Source organism: Mandrillus leucophaeus, unplaced genomic scaffold (genome assembly GCF_000951045.1).
Source record: "Mandrillus leucophaeus isolate KB7577 unplaced genomic scaffold, Mleu.le_1.0 Scaffold670, whole genome shotgun sequence".
Classification (NCBI taxonomy): Eukaryota; Metazoa; Chordata; class Mammalia; order Primates; family Cercopithecidae; genus Mandrillus; species Mandrillus leucophaeus.
In genome coordinates, this window is record NW_012107253.1 from 1094862 (window position 1) to 1117498 (window position 22637).

Consider the following 22637-nt stretch of genomic DNA (forward strand, 5'->3'; position numbering starts at 1 on the left):
GGTGCACGTATAGGGTGAAACTATCAGGCCAGGCAAGAGCAACTAGGCAGCTGTGAACTGAAATGGTTTCCACAGCTAACACAAGTCTGGGAGGCTTTTAAACTGTGACCAGTCAAAGTTGCATAGAGAATTCAAGAGAGAAGATCCTGCTTTAGTTGTGCAGTCAAACTACTAAGTCAGCCAACTCCTCACCGACCTAACAAATGACAAGGAATTTACTTGCCAGCAAAACAAAGCCTCTTTAAAGGAAGATAGCACAATCCACGTGCTACAAGCAGGGAAAATTATTAATTGGATTTTTGGCTTAAAACATAAATAAAACATTGTTAGATATGCCAAGAGGCAAGAAAATAATACTATAGGTATACAATTTTTAAAAGAAAGTAGGCTGTGGGAAACTAAGGGATAAATAAAGTTTTCTCAACAAATAAATCACATAGTATGGATAGCTTATATCAAACCAACACTCTAACTGGAAAAGCCAGATTTAAAACACACACACACACACACACTCTCTCTCTCTCAAAACGTAAGAAAAATGCTGACATAATGACAATATTGAGAGCCAAGATTCCAGAGAGGAAAAGAAGCTGGCCAACATAGTGAAAACTCGTCTCTACTAAAAATACAAAAATTAGCTGGGCATGGTGGCAGTGTCTGTAATCTCAGCTACTTGCTGAGGCAGAAGAATCACTTGAACCTGGGAGACGGAGGTTTCAGTAAGCCAAGGATTGTGCCACTGCACTCCAGCCTGGGCAACAGAGCGAGACTCCATCTTGAAAAAAAAAGAAAAAAGAAAAAAAAAACGAGCAGAGCTTTTGGTGGTCTTACAGGGCTGAATGGATAACACTAGAGACTTGAAATGTCAAATTATCAATAAAAAGAGAGGACAGGGAACTAAGCATGACAAGTACCCACTCTCCCAAAGAAAACGCTGAAGCTGTGAATGGTAGGAGGCTATGAAGCTAAGTGGAAAGTCTCTGAAAAGGACAGAGAGCTTCTGGCAGTCTTGTTGTTGAGACTAGAATTAGATTTCAGGAAATGCTAAGAGGAGGAAAGGAGGCTGGGCTTGGTGGCTGATGCCTGTAATCCCAGCACTTTGGGAGGCCAAGGCGGGCAGTCACCTAAGGTCAGGAGTTCGAAACCAGCCTGGCCAACATGGTGAAACCCCGTCTCTACCAAAACTACAATAATTAGCTGGGCATGGAAGCATGTGCCTGTAGTCCCAGCTACTTGGGAAGCTGAGGCAGGAAGGAGAATCATATGAGCCCGGGAAGCAGACGTCGCAGTGAGCCGAGGTCATGCCACTGCACTGCAGCCTGGGCGACAAAGCAAGGCGAGGCTCTGTTTTGGCGACAAAGCAAGGCGAGGCTCTGACTCAAAAACAGAGAGAGAGAGAGAGAGAGAGAGAGAGAGAGAGAAGGAAACTGATCAACACTTGTTCTCAGCTGGAACTAAGAGAGAAACAGGAAAAAAAAAAAAAAAGTTATTGTTTTGAGACAGAGTCTAGTTCTGTCACCCAGACTGGATGCAGTAACTTGATCTTGGCTCAGTGCAACCTCCACCTCCCAGATTCAAACCATTTTCCTGCCTCACCACCTGTGTAGCTGCCAACACAGCTGGTTAATTTTTTTTTTTTTTTTTTTTTTTTTTTTGAGATGAAGAGATTGCGCCACTGCACTCCAGCCTGGTGACAGAGCGAGACTCCATCTTAGTGGGGCGGGGGAGGGGGAGGGAACAAAAAACAAACAACAATAAAACACAAAAAATCAGCCTGTGCAACAGTGAGACCTCCATCTCAATAAAATAATAAAATAGATAAAAGACTTGATACATGAAGAAATTCCTGTGTTCCCTTAATTAATACTGTAATGCTATCAATTCTCTTTGAAGGGACTCCCAAGAAATACTCAATTTAATACTTATGAAGGAATTAATACCAAAGTAAAATATTCACCATTTTCTGTTAATCATAGCATATTTGTCCAAAACACTAAAAAAATCCTTTTGGCTCAAGGACAAGTTATAATCATTTGATTTTGCTTTGCATTTGATATTTGTTATTTAACTCATCCACTGTTAACATTTGGAAAGATTTTCATAGGTCTGGCAACTCTATCAAAATCAAGCGTATCCCACAACTGGCTCTTGAAGATCCATCAGAGTGAAGAAACAAAACATGTAAGCTTCTATTTTATCTCAGTCTTTCAAAATTTATTTTGTATGTGTCTTATAATGTATATGTAAAACATCCTCATAACTGTTAAGAGGTAACTATTCTAAGCACAGAGTGATTTGAGTATTCTTTTAGTAGCTTTATGTCCTAAGGTACTACAATTTTCTACATGGCATGCTTGCTCCCTTCCAAATGTCTAACTAGTATTAAAAAGATGGGCCTCCAAGGTCTATCGTACTCTGTCAAGGAAGAACTTATCAAATTATTAACTTTTAATACTGACTCATACTAACTCTAGCTCATTAGTCCTCAACCATGGTGTCATGAAACTGGATTTAAATAGGTGGAATCAAAATTAGGAAGCCTAGAATTATATATTAACACCTTTATCTACCCTGATGTCTACAGAAAACCTGGTCATAGCCATAAGAGAATGCCCTGTACAAAAATGCCACTCTTCAAGTGTGATACAATGGGAAGAAGAGGAGGATTACTCGGAATTCTACGGAAGCCAGCTTTAAAATTTAGCTCACAGCAATCCCCCTAAGATAACATGGACTACAAAATTCTAAAATGATGCCATAACATTGCCAATTTGTTAGGAAATGCTACTTTTTAAAAAATTTAAAAGAAATGCTATTGAGGGCAATAAAAAAATTTCAAGGGTATGTTAGTAATACATGTAGCCATTATTTATTCTACTGGTTATTAGTACAAAAAAACCCAGCCTTTTCAACCATTCATTTCCAAACACTGATGGTTTCCACTGCCAGACTATACACAGGTGTCTAATGGTCCACAGTAAATTGAGAATGAGAATACAGTAAATTATTAATAAAACTACATTCCTTTCCTTTTTTAAAAACAATACTATTTGTCTTATGGTTTAATTATAAACATAATTTCACTTAACAAATAAAAAGCAACCCTATTTTAAAATTGGCTGGTACCTATTTTAATAACTTTATTGATCTGAAATCTTAGTACGCTTAGGTTAAGTTATAAACACCTACTTCACTTAGGCACTGGGCCAGGAAAAGAACATAATGGCATATATTATAAGAACTTTCTACTGGAGTGCTTCTTCATTCACTTAATTACTAACGTCTACCATACTAGACCCCCAGTAAATAGCAATATAGGCGATTCAGTAATTACAACTAGTAATTCCATCATTTTATAATAAAATCATGATTTAGGAAGTACTCCATGTTCTTGATGAGCCTTACTCTGATATTCACTTGCCACACCCTAGTGATTATTCCTTAGATTACATTTAAAATATTCCACCTTCAGAGTTGTAGAGGCCGTACACTATTATATCCTCCAGCATTACTACTGTTAGTCTGTCTTTCCACCTCCAGTCTCTTGTGCCAATCCATCCCAAACATAATAGTTACTGATTGGCCGGGCATGGTGGCTCATGCCTGTAATCCCAGCACTTTGGGAGGCTAAGGTGGGCAGATCAGCTGAAGTCAGGAGTTCGAGACCAGTCTGGCCAAAGAGACCAGCCTGGCCAACATGGTGAAACCTTGTCTCTACTAAAAATACAAGTATTAGCCAGGCGTGGTGGTGGATGCCTGTAATCCCAGCTACTCAGGAGGCTGAGGCAGGAAAATTCCTTGAACCCAGGAGGCGGAGGCTGCGGTGAGCTGAGATCGTGCCATCGCACTCCAGGCTGAGTGACACAGTAAGACTCCGACTTAAAAAAAAAAAAAAAAAGTTACAGATTTACCTCCCCCAAAATAGCTTATGACACTTCTCCGTTCAAAACATTAAAACTTATAGACTGAAACCCAAATCAACAGTTTGGGAATTCAAGGCTTCCTATTATTTACTGATAGATCTCATTTCTGTTTATTCCCAACAAGTTTAACTTACTGAACTCTTTGTTTTAGTCATTGATTTTAAGAAGTACAAGTGATACAACATAGCAGCTCCCCCCACCTTTTTTTTTTTTAAAAAAAAAAGAGGGAGTCTTGCTCTGTTACCAGGCTGGAATGCTGTGGCAAGATCTCAGCTCACTGCAACATCCAACTTCTTGGTTCAAGCCTCAGCCTCTCGAGTAGCTGGGATTACAGGCACGTGCCACCATGCCCAGCTAATTTTTGTATTTTTAGTAGAGATGGGGTTTCATCATGTTGGCCAGGCTGGTCTCAATCTTCTGACCTCGCGATCCGCCCACCTTGGCCTCCCAAAGTGCTGGGATTACAGGCATGAGCCACCGCGCCTGGCCAACCTTTTTAAGGGCAAAAGAGTTACTGCAGTAAATGTGCATCTCAATTTTAAGATATATTCCAGCCATAATTCAACTAAGCTGACAGCCCTTTAAAAACATAGTAATTGGGCTGGGTGCAGTGGCTCATACCTGTAATCCCAGCACTTTGGGAGGCCGAGGCGGGCGAAATCCCCTGAGGTCAGGAGTTTGAGACTAGCCTGGCCAACGTGGTGAAACCCTGTCGCTACTAAAAATACAACAATTAGCCAAGTGTGGTGGTGCATGCCTGTCTGTAATCTCAGCTACTCAGGAGGCTGAGGCAGGAGAATTGCTTGAACCTGGGAGGTGGAGGTTGCAGTGAGCCAAGATCGCACCACTGCACTCTAGCCTGAGCAACAGGGAGACTCCACCAAAACACACACACACAAAACACAGTAACTGGGCCGGGTGCAGTGGCTCATGCCTATAATCCCAGCACTTTGGGAGGCCGAGGCAGGTGGATCACTTGAGGTCAGGAGTTCGAGACCAGCCTGGCCAACATGGTGAAACCTCGTCTCTACTAAAAATGCAAAGTATAGCTGGGCATGGTGGTGTATGCCTGTAACCCCAGCTACTAGGGAGAATGAGGCAGGAGAATCACTTGAACCCGGGAGAAGGAGGTTGCAGTGAGCCGAGATCGCGCCATTGCACTCCGGCCTAAGCAACAGAGCAAGACTCCACCTCAAAGAAAAAACAAAAAAAACTGAATGAGTTCCCTCAAGTGTGTTTTATATTTGGTTCTGGAATGCAGTAGAGATCATTTAAGATGTAGGTAAGGAAAAAATATTAATCACTTGTTTTGTGTGTTCTGTACTCACAATAAATGTGAACTGTCATGTAACAGTATTAGAACATAATTTACATGTTAACTTCTTTGCTCTGTCATTAGAAAGTAAGCTCCATGAAGGTAAGGGCTTTGTTTTGCTTACTAACGCAATCTGGCTGCCCTGAATAATACGGTGGGCACTCAAAAATGCTCTTGAATAAATCTGCCTGGAAAACCGAGCAATTCAAAGTGACAGAAGGCAAGATGGTTGCTCATCAGCAAATACCACTGAGGTCATGTCGTGAGCAAGGAGCCATGTGAGACACAGAAAGCAACCTAGTCAGAAGGAATGGTGTGTGTCTCCAACTCTGGCAGAACTCCAGCTTTCTGCTAGATCTAGTACATGGTCTATTTCCCAAAGTAAACTAATTTCTCTGTCTTATTTTTCATACAGCTTAATTTTGTGTCAGGATGATTCTGTTTTAGAAACTGGCATTGGAACAAAAGGATATTTAGTTTTATGCCTATCCCTTGCCTAAGCTACCTTTTATAAGTACATTCAAAGCTACATTTGTTCTTAGGCATCGATCAAAAGAAGGTTTGCTACTTCACATATTAAAAAACGAAATCCAGGAGGGCACCACATACTTCAGAAAATTTTTATATGACTCCTAGATGTCATGCCACAGTGGCTCGTAAACTGCCAAAACAGAGGAAGGGTGCTTTATTTTCATGTGGTGTTTTGTTTTTTGTTGTTTTTTTTTTTTTAATGTAAAAGCATTCTGTGTTAAATTCATCAAGGAATTGACAAAAAGCTACTTTCCTACACTTGACAGTAATATGTTTTCTGACATTCCTGTTATCAATTCCTCTGAAAATCATTTAGACATATACGACTATTAGTTTAAAAAAAAACAAAAACTGAGACTGAAATGCCAACATGAAAACCCTGCCAAATCCTTTACTCTTTTCTATTTCTGCCATTTTGATATTTCAAGTAGAGTCCAAGGAATAGACAGGAAGAAATGGTATCGCCTGACAGTCAATTCTAACAATTCTTTCCTTTAAGGAGAACATGGCAAACTTACACAGTACAACTGCATACGAGAACCAAACAAGGAAAGTACTGAAAATTCACCACGCAAATACTAATTGTTCAGCAATTCTCTCATCTCCCTTGTCATTAGCAAATACGTTGCTAGTGGCTCCCTTAAGAAAAATTCCCATTCTCTGTTCTCTTTTACAGCAACGTTCTTTGAAAGTGTTATCTACAATCGTTCCCTCAATTCCTTCTGTGGCTTTCTCTCCTGAATCCACTCCAACCAAGCTTTCATTCACCCTTCTCCCTCTACCAAAACTGCTCACCAATGTCTGCAACAACCCCGCCCCACTAAATTCAATGGTCTCAATTCTCAGTCTTCATCTTACTGGTCCCGTCTGTAGCAACTGTCACACACAATCCAATCCCTCCTCCTCCTCCTCCGAAACGCTTTCTCCACTTGCCTTTCACATACCACATTCTCTTCATGCCACACTCTCTTGGTTTTTCTTCTACTTTATTGGTCACTCCCTTCCCAATCCTTTCTTCATCTTTCATAGGAATGAGGAGGAATACCTAAGCTCTGGAATACCTCAAAGGACTAATCTGTATACTTCTTCTCTATCTGAGCTCTCCAGCACTCTCTATCCCCCTCTACTGCATTTCTCTCTCCAGGATTTTTTTTTTTTCAGATGGAGTCTCACTTTATCATCCAGGCTAGAGTGCAGTGGCGCGACCATAGCTCACTGCAGTGTCAACCTGGTGGGCTCAAATGATCCTCCCGCCTCAGCCTCCTGAGCAGGTGGACTACAGGCACTCGCTACCACAGCTGGCTTTCTGTTTTTTTAGACATGGGGTCTCATTATGTTGCCCAGACTGGTCTCAAACTCCTGAACTCAAGTGATCCTCCTTCCTCGGCCTTCCAAAGTGCCAGGATTACAGGTAGGAGCCACTGTGCCTAGCCTCTCTCCAAGATTTAATGCTATAGGACACACTGCAGAGTTAAGGTATTTTCTTTCTCTTAACAACGAGAACATTTCACAGGGTAAGCAGTTTTGCCTGTTTTGTTTAGTGTTGTATACCCAGTGACTAGACAGATTTAGCTCGTTGCAGGAAGCCAATAAATATTTGTTGAAAGAATGAATGAACAACAAAAATGGTAACAGTAACAGCCACTTTGTACTAGGAACTTACCAACCAGACATTCCAATAAGCATGTTACATACATTTCACTTAATCCTCAAACAACCCTATGAGATCTCTGAGGCTTTAGAGAGGAGTGGAAATCGGGGTGGTTAACATGCACCAAATTACCAAACTACTAAGTGGTAGTACCATGATTCAAACCCAAGTTTATCATCTTCAAAGATAATGCTCTTAATTCCTGCACAGTACCATTTTACTGAGTATTATTATTTCATTAGTTGTGGAATAAAGTCAACTGCTATTTGAAGAGTCAGCAATCTAAAATTCCCTGCAGTTGTGAATTAACCTCCATTTCCTTTGTGAAGACAAACTTTTTTTTAGTAACATCAATTTAAAAACTTTAGTGAAGATTCTTTTTTTTTTCTGAAGCAGGGTCTCACTCTGTCACCCAAGCTTAAGTACAGTGGCACAAATACAGTTCAAAGCAGCCTCAACCTTATGGGTTCAAGCAATCCTTCTGCCTCAGCCTCATGAGTAGCTGGGACTACAGATGTGCACCACCATGCTTAATTTTTAAATATTTTGTAGAGATGAAGGTCTCACTATATTGCCCAGGCTGGTATTCAATTCCTAGGCTCAAGTGATCCTCCCAAAGTGCTGGGATCACAGGCATGAGCTGCTGCACATGGCCAAGATTCTTTTTTAGGGCAAAGGATTCTATACTGCCATTTTCAGTGGTAACAATGAAGGTGAGAGGGCACACTATTCTCCTTCAGAGTGTTAATGGCAGTTCTTAAACTTTCAATTTCTCTCACTTCTATTAAAAAGCTCAAGACAGTGGTTTTCAAAACTAGCTGCAGAGTCACCTAGGAGCTTTGTGTTTTCTGAAAACAAGATTCCAACACCCAACTCCAGAGCAAACAGGGCCCAGAAACCCAGCATTTTATAAAGCTCCCCAGAAGACCTTGGTGGTTAGTCAAGTTTAGAAAACACCAAAGTTGGCAAGAGACTAACTCTCTATCTGAGCATCTGGCTCACTGCTTGACAATGACCAACTCTCTCATCTGTACCGACCTTCTTGGAAAGAGGAACAATGCTGTTGGGTCGAACAAGCCTCCGTTTCTTACAGCTCAGTACAGGACGTGTCCGGGCTGCCACACAGGTGCCATCAGATGATGAAGAGACTAGATTCAGTCGTTGCTTTTTATGTAATTGTTCCTCAGCATCAGAGCTGTCACCTGGAATATGGTCTGCCAAGACAGGCTGAAGACTATACAAGGGGAAGGAAGAGTATTCTCAGAACACACAAATAAATAAAATAAATAAACAACAACAACAACAAGAAAACACAAACAAAGCCTCTTATACTGGTTCAACCTCTATTTGCTACTGTTCAGACACAAAGAAGCATTCTAGAGCAGAAGCAGGTCTCCTCCTGATGTCTGCTAATCTACCTGTGTGCGCTTATGTGTAAGGCTCTTGGTGCACATTAACTACATCATGTATCAAAGGCAAAAAAAGTCAGTAAATAAACTCAAGTTCTAGTGATTGAGTTCTCCTCTACAACAAACACATGAGTAAATAAAGTCTAGAGAACTACAACTGGTTAGAAAATGATGAATTTTGCAAATGTTAATGGGCTTCCTTAGGATCAGTTCTATGAATCTTGAATTTTAGGGGTGTTGTACACATCATTCACTTGTATAGGATCTCCCTGAATATTTTTTTCTCCCTTGAATCTTAATAAATATAGATTTACAAATATAGCCTTTGGAGATCTAATCTGTCCTAGAGCAGAGGAGGTTAATATAAACACTTCCGAGGAATTCCTGTAAGATTAAAACAATAATAATTCACAATAACTGTAGTGTCTTTTATTTTACTCCATGCCCACTCCATTTTAGTAGATAAAAGGAAAATACACAATTAATTAAAACACATTGCTTCATTATACAGTGAAGATTAAAAATGTTACTAAGTGATAAGGCTTCCGCTTCTTTAAACCAGGGTCAGTCCTGGCTAGCTAAAGAAAACTAAGAGCTCCAAAACACCTTTACAAGTCTAAGAGTAGGAAGTAGAAGAGCTAAAACTTACGTGTTAATAACTCCATTGACAGGTCTGAGTGCTCCACATGACTTGGTAGACAGTGACTCTGAAACATGACCAATAATAGGGGGACCATGGTTTTCCAATGGCTGAGAAAAAGACTCAATCTGAATAAGAAAAAGGAAAAAAAAAAATTAACATGAACCCAACAGCACCACTGCTTGAAAAGCACCACCACTTCATTTGCACAAAGCACCTAAAACTTCTGATGACCAATTTGAAAACCAAAACTTGAATGACTGAGGAAAAAGAAAATAAGAGAATCAGTGGCCAGGTATGGTGGCTCACAACTATAACTGCAGCACTTTGGGAGGCCAAGGCAGAAGGATCGCTTGAGACCAGGAGTTTCGAGACCAGCCTGGGCAACACAGTGAGAGACAGAGAGAGATGAGAGAGAGACAGAGACAGAGACAGAGAAAGACGAGAGAGAGAGAGAGAGAGAGAGAGAGAGAGAGAGAGAGAGAGAGCAGGAGAATATGACATTAGCTTTGCTTTGGGGGAAAAAGGGATGAAGAATCCAAATGTACAGACTAGAAGTAAGTACCTATTGACAGGAAAATGACCTCAACAATTCTATGGAACGGAAGCTTAGCAAAACAATTACATAGTAACATAAGCCTTCAACTAATGATCAAGAAGGATATACTAACATCAGTATCAAGATGACTAAGAGGAAATTTAAATGTAGTCAGTATCTGCTTAACTCTAACAAAGTATACTAGAAGCTTGTTTTCTAAAAACCATGCTTTCTTTAAAAATACACACACAGACCGGGGATGGTGGTTCATGACTGTAATCCTGGCATTTTGAGAGGCCAAGGTAGAAGGATCTCTTGAGTCCAGGAGTTTAAGACCAGTCTGGGCAACATGACAAAACCCCAACTCTACAAAAAAATAAAAAATTAGCCGGGCATGGTGGTGCGTGCATATAATCCCAGCTACTCAGGAGGCTGAGGTGGGAAGAGGATCACCTGAGCCAGGAGACAGAGGCTGCTGTGAGCCATGATCATGCCACTGTACTCCAGCCTGGGTGACAGAGTGAGACCCTGTCTCAATGAATGAATGAATAAACAAACAAATAAACACACACACACATATTTTTCCCTGACAGAAAACAAAGTTAATAAAATCTCAATGAATTTAATTATCTGATGGTATCAGATACTATTGTCTTCAGAGTATTCAAATATATGTTTAGAATATAAAATGGAACAACAGATGAGAAAGAATATAAAAAGTTTGATTTGCAGTATTCAAAACAAATTATATATTTACTAGGCTCCAGAGGGATAGGAATAGTTTGAATGCCAGTCATATGGCACCTCTGAGGTATATGCAATAAAGCAACAGATGCAGCTATCCCTCAGTTCTAGCAATTGTTGAAATATCCCAGAAAGGCTGTGGGTCTTTGACTCCTTACTTTATTTTTTTGAGATGAAGTCTTGCTCTCCCACCCAAGCTGCAGTGCAGTGGCATGATATCAGCTCACTGTAGCCTCCGCCTCCCTGGTTCAAGCGATTCTCCTGCTTTGGCCTCCCTGAGTAGCTGGGATTACAGGCACACGCTACCATGCCCATGTAATTTTTGTATTTTTAGTAGACACGGGGTTTTGCCATGTTGGCCAGGCTGGTCTTGAACTTCTCACCTCAAGTGATCCGCCCTCCTTGGCCTCCCAAAATGCTGGGATTACAGGTGTCCACCACACCTAACCTGTCTCCTTACACTTGAACTGACTCTGGGGCATGCTGAAGTTCTCTTTCCTATAAAAGCTTTCAAGGTAAATATTCCTATAATTGCTTCCTATAAAAGCTTCCAAGGTAAATATTCCTAAAAATGCTTCCTATAAATGCTTTCAAGGTAAATATTTTGAGGCTGAAATTCTATTTTTCAATACTGCTGATTTTTTTTTTTTTTTTTTGTCTTTATACCCCCAAGGAGAAAACACCATAGGACTGAACCTGAAAGTAGTCCTAGACAAGCATCAAAAAAGAACAGATTGAGGCTGGGTGTGGTGGCTCATGCCTGTAATCCCAGCACTTTGGGAGGCTGAAGCAGACAGATCACCTGAGGTCAAGAGTTTGAGACCAACCTGGCCGACATCGTAAAATCCTGTCTCTACTCAAAATACAAAATTAGCTGGGCATGGTGGCACATGTCTATAATCCTGGTTCCTCCGGGAGGCTGAGGCATGAGAATCACTTGAACCCAGGAGGTGGAGGTTGCAGTGAGTCAAAATCACGCCACTGCACTGCAGCCTGGGAGACAGAGAGAGACTCTGTCTCCAAAACAAAACAAAACACACACAAAAAAGCAGATTGGGGAGGTAAAGTTTTAATACAAATTATCCTAAAATACAGATGAAACTATATACACAGATTAAGTCACAGAACTATGCTACAATGAGTGAACACTGAGAAAAGGCTGTCTTTTTTGTTGGATATCCTGTACATCTACTAAGATATCACAAACATCTTGAACAACTGTCAATACTATCAAAATTATAGTAAATCTGGCATAGACACATTGCCTTAAGCTCTACACAGATTTCCCTTGGAAAGCAACACGGTATTAAGTAGCAAGACCTATAAGGATATTCTTATCTTCTGACAAAATATTCTAACCAATTTTTAAAAATCTACCCTAAAGGAGTAACTCAACAAACACATCCCCAAAAATCTTATTCACAAAGGTGGTCACTGCAATGATATTTATCAATAATCTAAATACACTCAATAGTTATAAGCATTTTAACTATAGTTATCAGTTGTGGTACACCAAATCAAAATATTAAAAAGAACCATAAAGGATATTTCTTCTCTTATGCAAGAAGAGATTTCAAGAGACAAAAATAATAGTTTAATACAGTTGTAGTGACTAAAAACATACATACATAGATAACAAGACAAAGAGTGTTACACTTGTAAAACTATTCTGAAATTTTCTTTACATTTTAGGTAATATTTTTATATTAAAAAGAAACCCCCATAAAACCAAATACCCCCCTGAATGCTAGTAAGGATTTTACTACACAGGGGAAACCTCAAAAAGACTAAACAAATATGGTATGACAAAGAACAAGAAAAATCAAAAGAATTTAAAATTCAGGTTGGCATTAACTAACAGATGTATCACTTCAGACATGTTATAGGTTTTCTAGATTTCAGAAGTTCTGGTTTAGATGAAAAAGTTTCCTTTCAATAGAAAAATGTTGTTTAAAAAAAAAAAAACTCAAGAGTTTTTTGCTGAAATACCAATCCTTACTTCTGTTAATTTTATATTCACTTAAAATATAGCTTTCAGCATTAAATTATGGCAGTGATTTGATTTATATACCCACGTGTTCTAGAAGGCACTACGTTTAAGAAATGGGTTGACTGACTCTCCATTTGATTAAGTTTTCTCCTAGGGATTATGAGATTTAACTGCAAGGACACTTGTCAAGATAAAATGTTTCCGCTCTCTAACAAAATCTCAATTCAAAACATTTATCTTTCTTATAGAAAGTCTGAAGAAGAATATGTAAACTAAAATCACCAGTAATGTCACCATCCATATAGCTAACTACTACTGCTATAACAGCCTGTCTTGTTTCTCATGCCTGCAGGTGTATATATTTAAATACTATTCAGCTTTAATATGAATGTTATTGATTTTCTTATAAAAACCTGAATCTTCCTGGAATAATTCAGCTCCCAAATCAAAATTGAAGTCAACAGGCAGCACATTATTAACATGAAAATGTTGTCAAGAACATGAAGTATACAGAGATCGACAGCATAAACATCAGAAAGGGACTGTGGCTGGCCTGCATTCCCAGCCACACAAAAGGAAGCACTGGATATTCAGGAAGGATCTACTTAAGATCTTGGGAAATTCTGTAATCAAGCTAATATCCAAAAGCAGGCATTTGGACACGTCCTGCAACCCATCATCAATGCAAAGAGATTAAAATATTAATCCCAATCATAGTGTTCCATTTGGAAAAAGAAAAACATAAACACATAAACAAACACAATTTCACCTAGCTCCTTAAATGCTGGCGCTCTCCCTTGAGACAAAATGAACACTTCCTATCCTGCAGTCTAAAAGGCTGCAAACACAGAGGGTAGAGAAACATTAACAAACACTTCAGAAATATTAAATCCGCATAATAATTTCAGCTTCATTATTACTACTGCAGTGGTTTACATCATTAGTGTTTTTAGAAAACTAAAGCATGACTCAGATATCTGCTATCCAATAGGCAACTGCAAAAAGGATGAAAGAACTTAAGACTCTACTACCTAGAAAATAGGGATTATCATTGAAACTTCCATTTGAATTTTATTTGATGTTCAGATGAACTCAGGGTTTACGCATCCCACAGCCAGAAAGAAAAGAGTAGAAAAGCTAAAGTGGTAGACAGAGTGCCTCTGTAATCCCCTCCTCTCCAAAGCAGGGCCCTAGGGGATTATCTTTTGGCGTAATCTTACAGTTACAGGTAGCAAGGAGGGTTGCTGAATTGTTTTACCCCTGATTGAAACGGCCAGGTGTACAGCATAAAATTACTAACACAGCAATGAGATTCAAATTTGTTATTCACACAAAGCAGGCATCTGATTCATTACTCCACTTTCTGGGCCAGATCAAGTACGTGTGACAAAGAGGCCTTGAATGAAAAGCTAAGACTAAATAGTTTTTATGGGGGTGGTTTTTTCTAGGGTTTAAGAACCAGTGTCTACTAGATTTGTTTTACCAAAAAGTAGAGAGAGGGTTAAAGGGTAAAAACAGAGAGTCACACACTTAAAAACACACAATGAAATTAAACTCTACCTGCAAGTATGTATGTATTTTTACTTTATTCAATTAATGCCATGTCACACCTGCTTGCAATGTCATTTTTTTACATGCATCACATTCATTTGGCTAGAAAAGTCAACAGTTCAGTTTTGGTTAGTTATTCCCTTCCCAACAAACATTAAAATGGGAAGAAAATGCTAACTGGGTGACAGGAATTTAACTTTTATTCCTGGTTTAAAATAGTTTTTGACTTTGTATGACTGATTTCATGTCTCAAGCCCACCCAGCCCCCATTTCAATGATACTGAGCATAGTTTTGCTTAAATTCACCAAAATACTGCTGGCCTATAAATAGTATACTAGCCATTTCCATTAGCTAGCACCATGGCCATAAAATTGTACTAAACAAGGAGTGGAAAGTTCTGAAAATTCCATTTTCACCAAGTTATTGCCGAGGCTTTAATTTCTGCATACGTGGGGCTATGTGCCTCACTTCCCTACTTCTGCAGGTTGAGGATAAAAGAAAATCTATACAATTACATGAGAACAATTTTGAACCATTTTTTTAAAGTTTTAATTAGCATAATGCTGTTACAAATCCAATGGTTCCTAAACCTAAGATTCACGTTTACCAACACATGAAAATACCTATCTAAAATTTAAAGAAATATAGCAAATGCAAAAATGCATCTTAAATTCTTATTGTTCAACTTATTTATCCATAGTCCAATTTACTGTAAAAGACCTAATCTGGGGCCGGGCGCGGTGGCTCAAGCCTGTAATCCCAGCACTTTGGGAGGCCGAGACGGGCGGATCACGAGGTCGGGAGATCGAGACCATCCTGGCTAACACGGTGAAACCCCGTCTCTACTAAAAATACAAAAAACTAGCCGGGCGAGGTGGCGGGCGCCTGTAGTCCCAGCTACTCGGGAGGCTGAGGCAGGAGAATGGCGTGAACCCGGGAGGCGGAGCTTGCAGTGAGCTGAGATCCGGCCACTGCACTCCAGCCTGGGCGACAGAGCAAGACTTCGTCTCAAAAAAAAAAAAAAGACCTAACCTGTCAGTGTTTTCTAACACCGTGGGTCAAATATTTCTCGGTCAATATCTATCCCTTTACCTTCTACCCCAAAACCCTTGTCAGGCCAATGAACCACTCACTGTCCCTAGTGACTGCAAAACTTCAAAGAAGGGAAGAGTATTCCTGCTTAAACCAATGGAATGAAGGTGTAGCTTGGACTGTGTAAAAAGAAACAGCAATAGCTTACATTTTTAGCATGCCTTTCTTCTGAGAAAGCATTAGCTCTTCACTTAATAGTACACTTGTTTTTCTCATCACTTCAGTAAAGTAGGATGGGTAAGGAAAGGGTAAAGGAGCAGGATCATTTTACAAACAGAAACTAACACACAAATAATGTGTTACTTGTTAATTGCCATAGAAGCAATGCTTTTGCTAAACAAAACCCTCCTTAACTTCAAATCTAGTATTTAAAAAAATATTTACCCAAGAAGGAGATTTTAAAAAATATATGCATGTGTCTGCTCATAGGTGCAAAAAAATACAGGAAAGATAATCCAAAACGTACTGAAATTGCTAACCTACAGGAGGTTGAATGAGAAAAGGATATAAAGAGAGAATGTATAACTTTTAGAACCACAATATATGTTTCACATACAAAAATAAAAATTAACAGTGGGAGGTGGGGGAACCAGGGAAGGCTAGAATTGGAATATTGTAGTAACAAACGAACCTAACTGTATTACAAATACAACATAACCATACTGAAAAATTTGGTGGAAGGAAATAACCTATGTAACTTCAAAAAACTGTATTTTGACTGCGTAACAGTTAACATACTGCACAAAAATACTGTATTCTAGTCAGTAAATGTGTTTTTCACAGGGGTATTAGATGACAATTGTGAGACTATATGGGTACTAGGATTAAACGAGCATCAATAAGGAAGGGGGGAAGGCTGCTGTGTTGAACTGGTATGAACTTATGGTTTTTTATATATATATACAGGCAAGTAGATACAGAAATATAGATGTGTGTGTATGCATGTGTGAGCATAGATACACGTTTCCTTGCTTTGCCTTTTGAGTCATCCTAGAAGCAGTGACACTTACGAAGTAACAATGAGCACCACTAGTACTCAGATTTTAATTTATAATAAAAGGAACCTGAGCTGGAGTAGGCAAAATACAAGAGTAACCTGGAACATCTAGTACCAGAAAGTATTTCAAAATATAAGCAGTACATGCTAAAAGGACACAGGAGCCAATCTGAAAGAGCGCCCAGTACCCAAAATTGAGGTAACTGGAGTGACTGTATAACAGTAATAGGTTATAATCTATTAAATAAAATTAATATCCATGGGTGCATCCTGATATTAACAACTGAGTGAATGAATGAGTAAATAAATGAGGGGGGAAGACACCTCTTCCAAACAGAATTCCATTTAATACAGGTAGGAAATAGAACAATCACCCTTCAGTAAACAACACAGCAATAACTGCTGTAGGAAAAAGTCATCAGTGAACAATAAAATTATGGGTGAAAATATAATGAGCAACAGAATATTTACATAGTGTCTCCCTATAAGGCAGTCATTTATTCCAGCTGGGCAAAATGGCAAAACCCTGTCACAACAAAAAACATAAAAATTTGCCATGGTGGCACATGCCTGTGATCCCAGTTACTTGGGAGGCTGAGAGATGGGAGGACAGCTGAGCCAGGGAGGTGAAGGCTGGAGTGGTGACCACGACATTGCACTCCAGCCTGGGTGACAGAGTAAGACCCTATCTCTAAATAAATAAATCTATTGTCGTTTATTACAAAGGGGAAAACGCTGATTTTACAGAGGAGAAACCTGTCAGGCACCACCTTAACCAAGGGAACAAACCTATCATCACTATTAGAAACACAAATCAACATCATGAATCCTCTGTAGTGTAGTGAAGAGTACAGTGTCTTCTGTGGCATTCCTGTAAAACAATGCGTAACCTCTAGTAATGAGAAAACACCAAAAAACACCAATTTGTGGAACGCTATACAAAATAACTGACCAGAAATTTTGTATCCAAGTAACGGAAGACAAAAACTGAGAACTCTCACATACTGAAGGACCCTTAGAGACACAAAAACTAAAAGCAATGACAGATTCTGGACAACAGAAAGGACATTAATAAGAAAACTAATAATACAGAAATTCAAATAAATTGTCTATTACTCTGCATAAATTCAATGTTAATTTCAATGTTAATCAATGTTAATTTTGTGGTTCTGATAATTAACGATTATTGTGGCAAGATGTGTTAACATTAGGGAAAGCTGGGTGAAAATTATATAGAGACTCTGTACTACTATTTGAACACACACACACTCTCTCTTTCTTTCTGACACAATCTCGCTCTGTTGGCCAGGCTGGGGTGCAGTGGCACGATCTTGGCTCACAGCAAACCTCTGCCTCCTGGGTTCAAGTGGTTCTTGTGCCTCAGCCTCCCAAGTAGCTGGGATTACAGGCACACACCACCACACCTGGCTAATTTTTGTATTTTTAGTAGAGACGGGGTTTCACCATGTTGGGCCAGGCTGGTCTCAAACTTCTGGCCTCAGGTGATCCGCCCGCCTCTGCCTCCCAAAGTGCTGGGATTTTAGGTCACCATGCCCAGCCTAAAATCGTATTTTAAAAGAACGAAGAAAAAATATATCTAGCATTAAAAAAAAAACTTCATTCATATGTAAATCTGTACAGTCTACAGGTTCCTATAAGTTACAGGATAAAGTACTCAAGATTATAGAATCCATTCTGAACTGGCCGAAACATCCAACACTCCACCACAGAAAAGTATTTGCAGTTCCCTGATAATGCTAGGCTCTTTCAAGTCTATGCTGCATTACACATTACTCCCTGCTGGAACTCACTCCCTACACCATCCTTCAGCAAGTCCATAAGGCTCAGAAACAAGTACATCATTCCCTAGGAAGCTACCTTTGCTGATTCCCTCCAGCACTCCCACTATATGCTTACTGGACCAACAAGAAGCACTCAAGAAAAGACAAGACACCTGGTTCTACTTACAGAGTTTTTCAGACACAAAGTGCAGTCTGGAACAATAACAACAAGTTTTTACTAACTTTCATTATCTATCAAACCTTGTTAAAAGCAAATCATACATTTTAACTTTGTAAGAAGGCTGGAAATCAGGTAGTGGGAGGAGAGTGGGACTCCTCCAATTTGGTTCTTGTTTTTAAAAATTGTTTTGGCTATTGGCCAGGTACAGTGGCTCACGCCTGTAATCCCAGCACTCTGGAAGGCCGAGGCAGGTGGATCACTTGAGGTCAGGAGTTCAAGAGCAGCCTGGCCAACATGGTGAAACCCCATCTCTACTAAAAATACAAAAACTAGCTGGGTGTGGTGGCACATGCCTGTAATCCCAGCTACTCGGAAGGCTGAGGCAGAAGAATCACTTGAACCCGGGAGGTGGAGGTTGCAGTGAGTGAGCCCAGATTACACCACAGCACTCCAGCCTGAGTGACAGGGCGAGACTTTATCTCCAAAAAAAAAAAAAAAAAAAAATTGTTTTGGCTATTGAAAGTACTTTATGTTTCCATACACATTTGAAAATCAACGTTCAACTGTTACCAAAAACAGCACAACAAGGCCGGGCACGGTGGCTCACGCCTGTAATCCCAGCACTTTGGGAGGCCGAGGCAGGCGGATCACAAGGTCAGGAAATCGAGACCACGGTGAAACCCTGTCTCTACTAAAAATACAAAAAACTAGCCGGGCACGGTGGCGGGCGCCTGTAGTCCCAGCTACTCAGGAGGCTGAGGCAAGAGAATGGCGTGAACCCGGGAGGCGGAGCCTGCAGTGAGCTGAGATCGCGCCACTGCACTCCAGCCTGGGTGACAGAGTGAGATTCCGTCTCAAAAAAAAAAAAAAAAAAAAAAAACAAAAACAGCACAACATAAACCAAAAAATCTTGCTGGGATTTTTCACTGGCTTTGCATTGAATCTGTGTGTCTAACATTGACTCTTCTAACGCACAACTATAGCATACATCTCCATTCACTTATGTAATCTTTTTCAGGAGTTTTATGGTTTCAGCAATAAAGTCATTAATGTCTTTTGTTAGACTTATTCCTAAGTATTTTATGTTTCTTGATGCTACTGCAAATGGAACTGTTTCTCCGGGTCATTTTTCAATTGTTTGCTCTAATAAATAAAAACAGAATTGACTTTTATATATTGACCCTGTATATGGAGACCCTGACTAAATTTATAATTCTCATAGGTTTAGGCAATTCCATGGGGTTTCTATGTATTGTATCTTCAAATACAAGCAGTTTGGCCCTATCTTTTCCAATTTCCATGCCTTTCATTGCTTTTTTCTTGCTGTATTGCATTAGCCAAGACAGAGTACAATGTTTTTGTTTGTTTGAGGCAGGTTCTCTGTTGCCCAGGCTCAAGTGATCTCAGCTCAGTGCAACCTCCACTACCTGGGCTTAAGAGCAATTCTCCCACCTCAGCTTCCAGAGTAACGAGAACTACAGGTGCATGCCCCCACACCAGGCTCATTTTTGTATCTTTTGTAGAGATGGGGTTTCGTCATGTTGCCTGAGCTGGTGGTCTTGAACTCCGAGGCTCAAGCAATCCGCCCACCTTGGCCTCCCAGAGTGCTGGGATTATAGGTGTGAGCCACTGTGCCCAGCCTACAATGTTTTTAGAATGTATTTTTTTCCTAATTGTAGGCTAACAAAAAAAGCACTTTCACCAAGTAGTGTGAGTTAGTTAGGCACTGTTTGTTTTTTCCTAATTTTTAAACAGCATCACAGCTCAGGAATCAGGTTGTCTTCACCTTTTGATTTTCACGATTTTGACTACAAAGTTGTGATTCTCATGGCTATTAGTCTCAAAGTTTCATGATTTATTTATTTATTTATTTATTTAGAGACAGAGTCTCACTCTGTTGCCCAGGCTGCAGTGCAGGGCCATGATCTCGGCTCACTGCAATCTCTGTCTCCTGAGTTCAAGAGATTCTCTTGCTTCAGCCTCCTGAGTAGCTGGGATTACAGGCGTCTGCCACCACACCTGGATAATTTTTGTATTTTTTGTAGAGATTGGGTTTCCCCATGTTGGTCAGACTGGGGAAACTTCTGAAACTTCTGCCCTCAGGTGATCCACCCACCTCGGCCTCCCAAAGTGCTGGGATTACAGGCGTGAGCCACCGTGCTCGGCCTGAAGTTTCATACATTTGTAAACTGACTTTTCAAATTCAAAAATCCAGCCATTAAGTTCAACTTTTTCCATCTTATTTTTTCCCCTTTTCCCTCATGACTAGAATATTCTCGTGTTTATTCATATGTATAATAATTTTCTATTGTATACAATGTATGCAATACATTATAGAGACTCTGAATTTAGTTAGCTTTTCCTAAAGAGTGTTTGGAGTCTATTTTGGTTCCCTCCTTAATCCTATGGTGAAAGCCTTAGTCCTGGGAAACATTCTTTAACTCTTTTAAGTGTGAGCTTTTACTGGTTTCAATCAAAGTCCTCTGTTTTTTGCCAAGTATAGCTGGAATTCAAACTCCAAATTCTGCCTTCCCTGCATTAGGCAATGATGATCTTCTCTGCTCAGCTCTTTTAGCTTTCCAATGTTGCTTTCCACTATGTCCTATAAAATCTTCCCTAAATGTGTGCAGTTCAGGGGTGAGCACAAAGATCTGAAAGGGGTTCAAATAGATTGTGGGCCTATGCCCCTCCCCATGTCCCATAGCTCCCTCTTTGCCACTACTCCCTCCTTCAATTTCTACCTACTTGGTAGCCCTGAACTCCATCCTCTGATAACATACAAGTCCATGAGGCAGTGACTATTGAATTCTAGAAGCTCTGGGGCACATGGACTGAGAATGCTCTCTTCTCTTCCTGGCAATACTTTCTGTCTGAAATTTTGCTGACAAATTGTTGAGTAATTTACCTAGTAACATGTACAGGTTCCAAGTCTGTCCTTCTTTGCTCATTACTTTTTCTTAAGCAGGGGAAAGCAGGCTTCTATTTGTTGAAGAGAGAGAATGAGAAGGTGGGGAAGATAAAAGGCATGTTTCAGAACACTAGAGAACAACTCTCAACTGCTTTTTACATTCTCTCTTTCCAAGGGCACACCCTCTTTGTTCAAAAGGAGTCTTAAATTTCACAGAAGCATTTATCTGTACACACATGACTTATCGGCAGCTACCAAGCTAGAGGCCCGTAAGTTTTCTCTCCCTCAGCTAGCCTTACACCTTTAAAACTGCCTTTGAGTCAGAAATAAGAAGAGGTTAAAAAAAAAAAAAAAAAGAGGCATTTTTCTAGGCATTCCTCCTTAGGTCTTCCCTTCCTCTAACCCACTGCTCTGTGGTATAAAAACAGTACCCACTACCCCAACCCAGAAAATACTCCTTGATTTGCTCCATGACTCAAAAAAGGTTCACCCATGCATTCAGTCTCCAGTTCTTTTGCTCATAGGTTGGGTTCTTTTAGAACAATTTAGTTCAATAAATTGTACTGTATTCAAGACCCAAGCAGATACATACTGGTTCTGTCAATAAACAATCATCCTGTTTGGAAATAAAGCAAAAAGACTATGTATCCTTGCAGTGTAGCACTGGGACATTACCTAACAAGCCCACCTAGGAATCATCTGACTCTACATAAATTATTTAACTTTGTTTTACCTACTATCTATAATTGATTAGGGCCCAGAAGTCTTACTGGATGTTTATTTTAGAACGCTGACAAGTTAAAGTTGGTGTGCATCTTGTTGAAAACAATGTCCAAAATTACAGCTTTATTGTTCATTAACAATTTTTGTATGCTACTGAGTAATCATATTCCTGCATTCTTCCTTTTTATTTGGTATTAAAATACTGTTAACAGTTTGGTCACCATCATGATTCCCTCGTTATTCAGTAAATCACTATATATTTAGGAATTATGTCTAGGCTGGTGCAGTGGTTCACGCCTGTAATCCCAGCACTTTTGGAGGCCAAGGCCAGCAGACTGCTTGTTCTCAGGAGTTTGAGACCAGCCTGGGAAACATGGTAAAACCCCATCTCTACAAAAAAATACAAATATTAGCCGGACATGGTGGCGCATGCCTGTAGTGCCAGCTACTTTGGAAGCTGAGGTGGGAGGATGGCTTGAACCTGGGAGGTAGAGGCTGCAGTGAGCCAAGGTCACTGCACTCCAGCCTGGGTGACAGAGTAAGACCCGGTCAAGAACGAATGAACGAACGAAAGAACAAATGAACGAACGAGAAAAAGAGACAAAGAGACAAATAGAGAGAGAGAGAAGGAAGGAAGGAAGGAAGGAAGGAAGGAAGGAAGG

General features: G+C 39.9%; 1 protein-coding gene across 1 annotated transcript in view; it reads right to left on the reverse strand.

Moving 5' to 3' along the window:
* KANSL1 (KAT8 regulatory NSL complex subunit 1) overlaps positions 1-22637 on the reverse strand; it is a gene marked incomplete at its 5' end in the record, with an annotated part of 65204 nt that overhangs the window by 26735 nt on the left and 15832 nt on the right. The window contains 2 exons of the mRNA XM_012001951.1: positions 8459-8654; positions 9479-9597. Coding sequence (XP_011857341.1) covers positions 8459-8654; positions 9479-9597 — 315 coding nt within the window. The remainder of the gene's footprint in view (positions 1-8458; positions 8655-9478; positions 9598-22637) is intronic.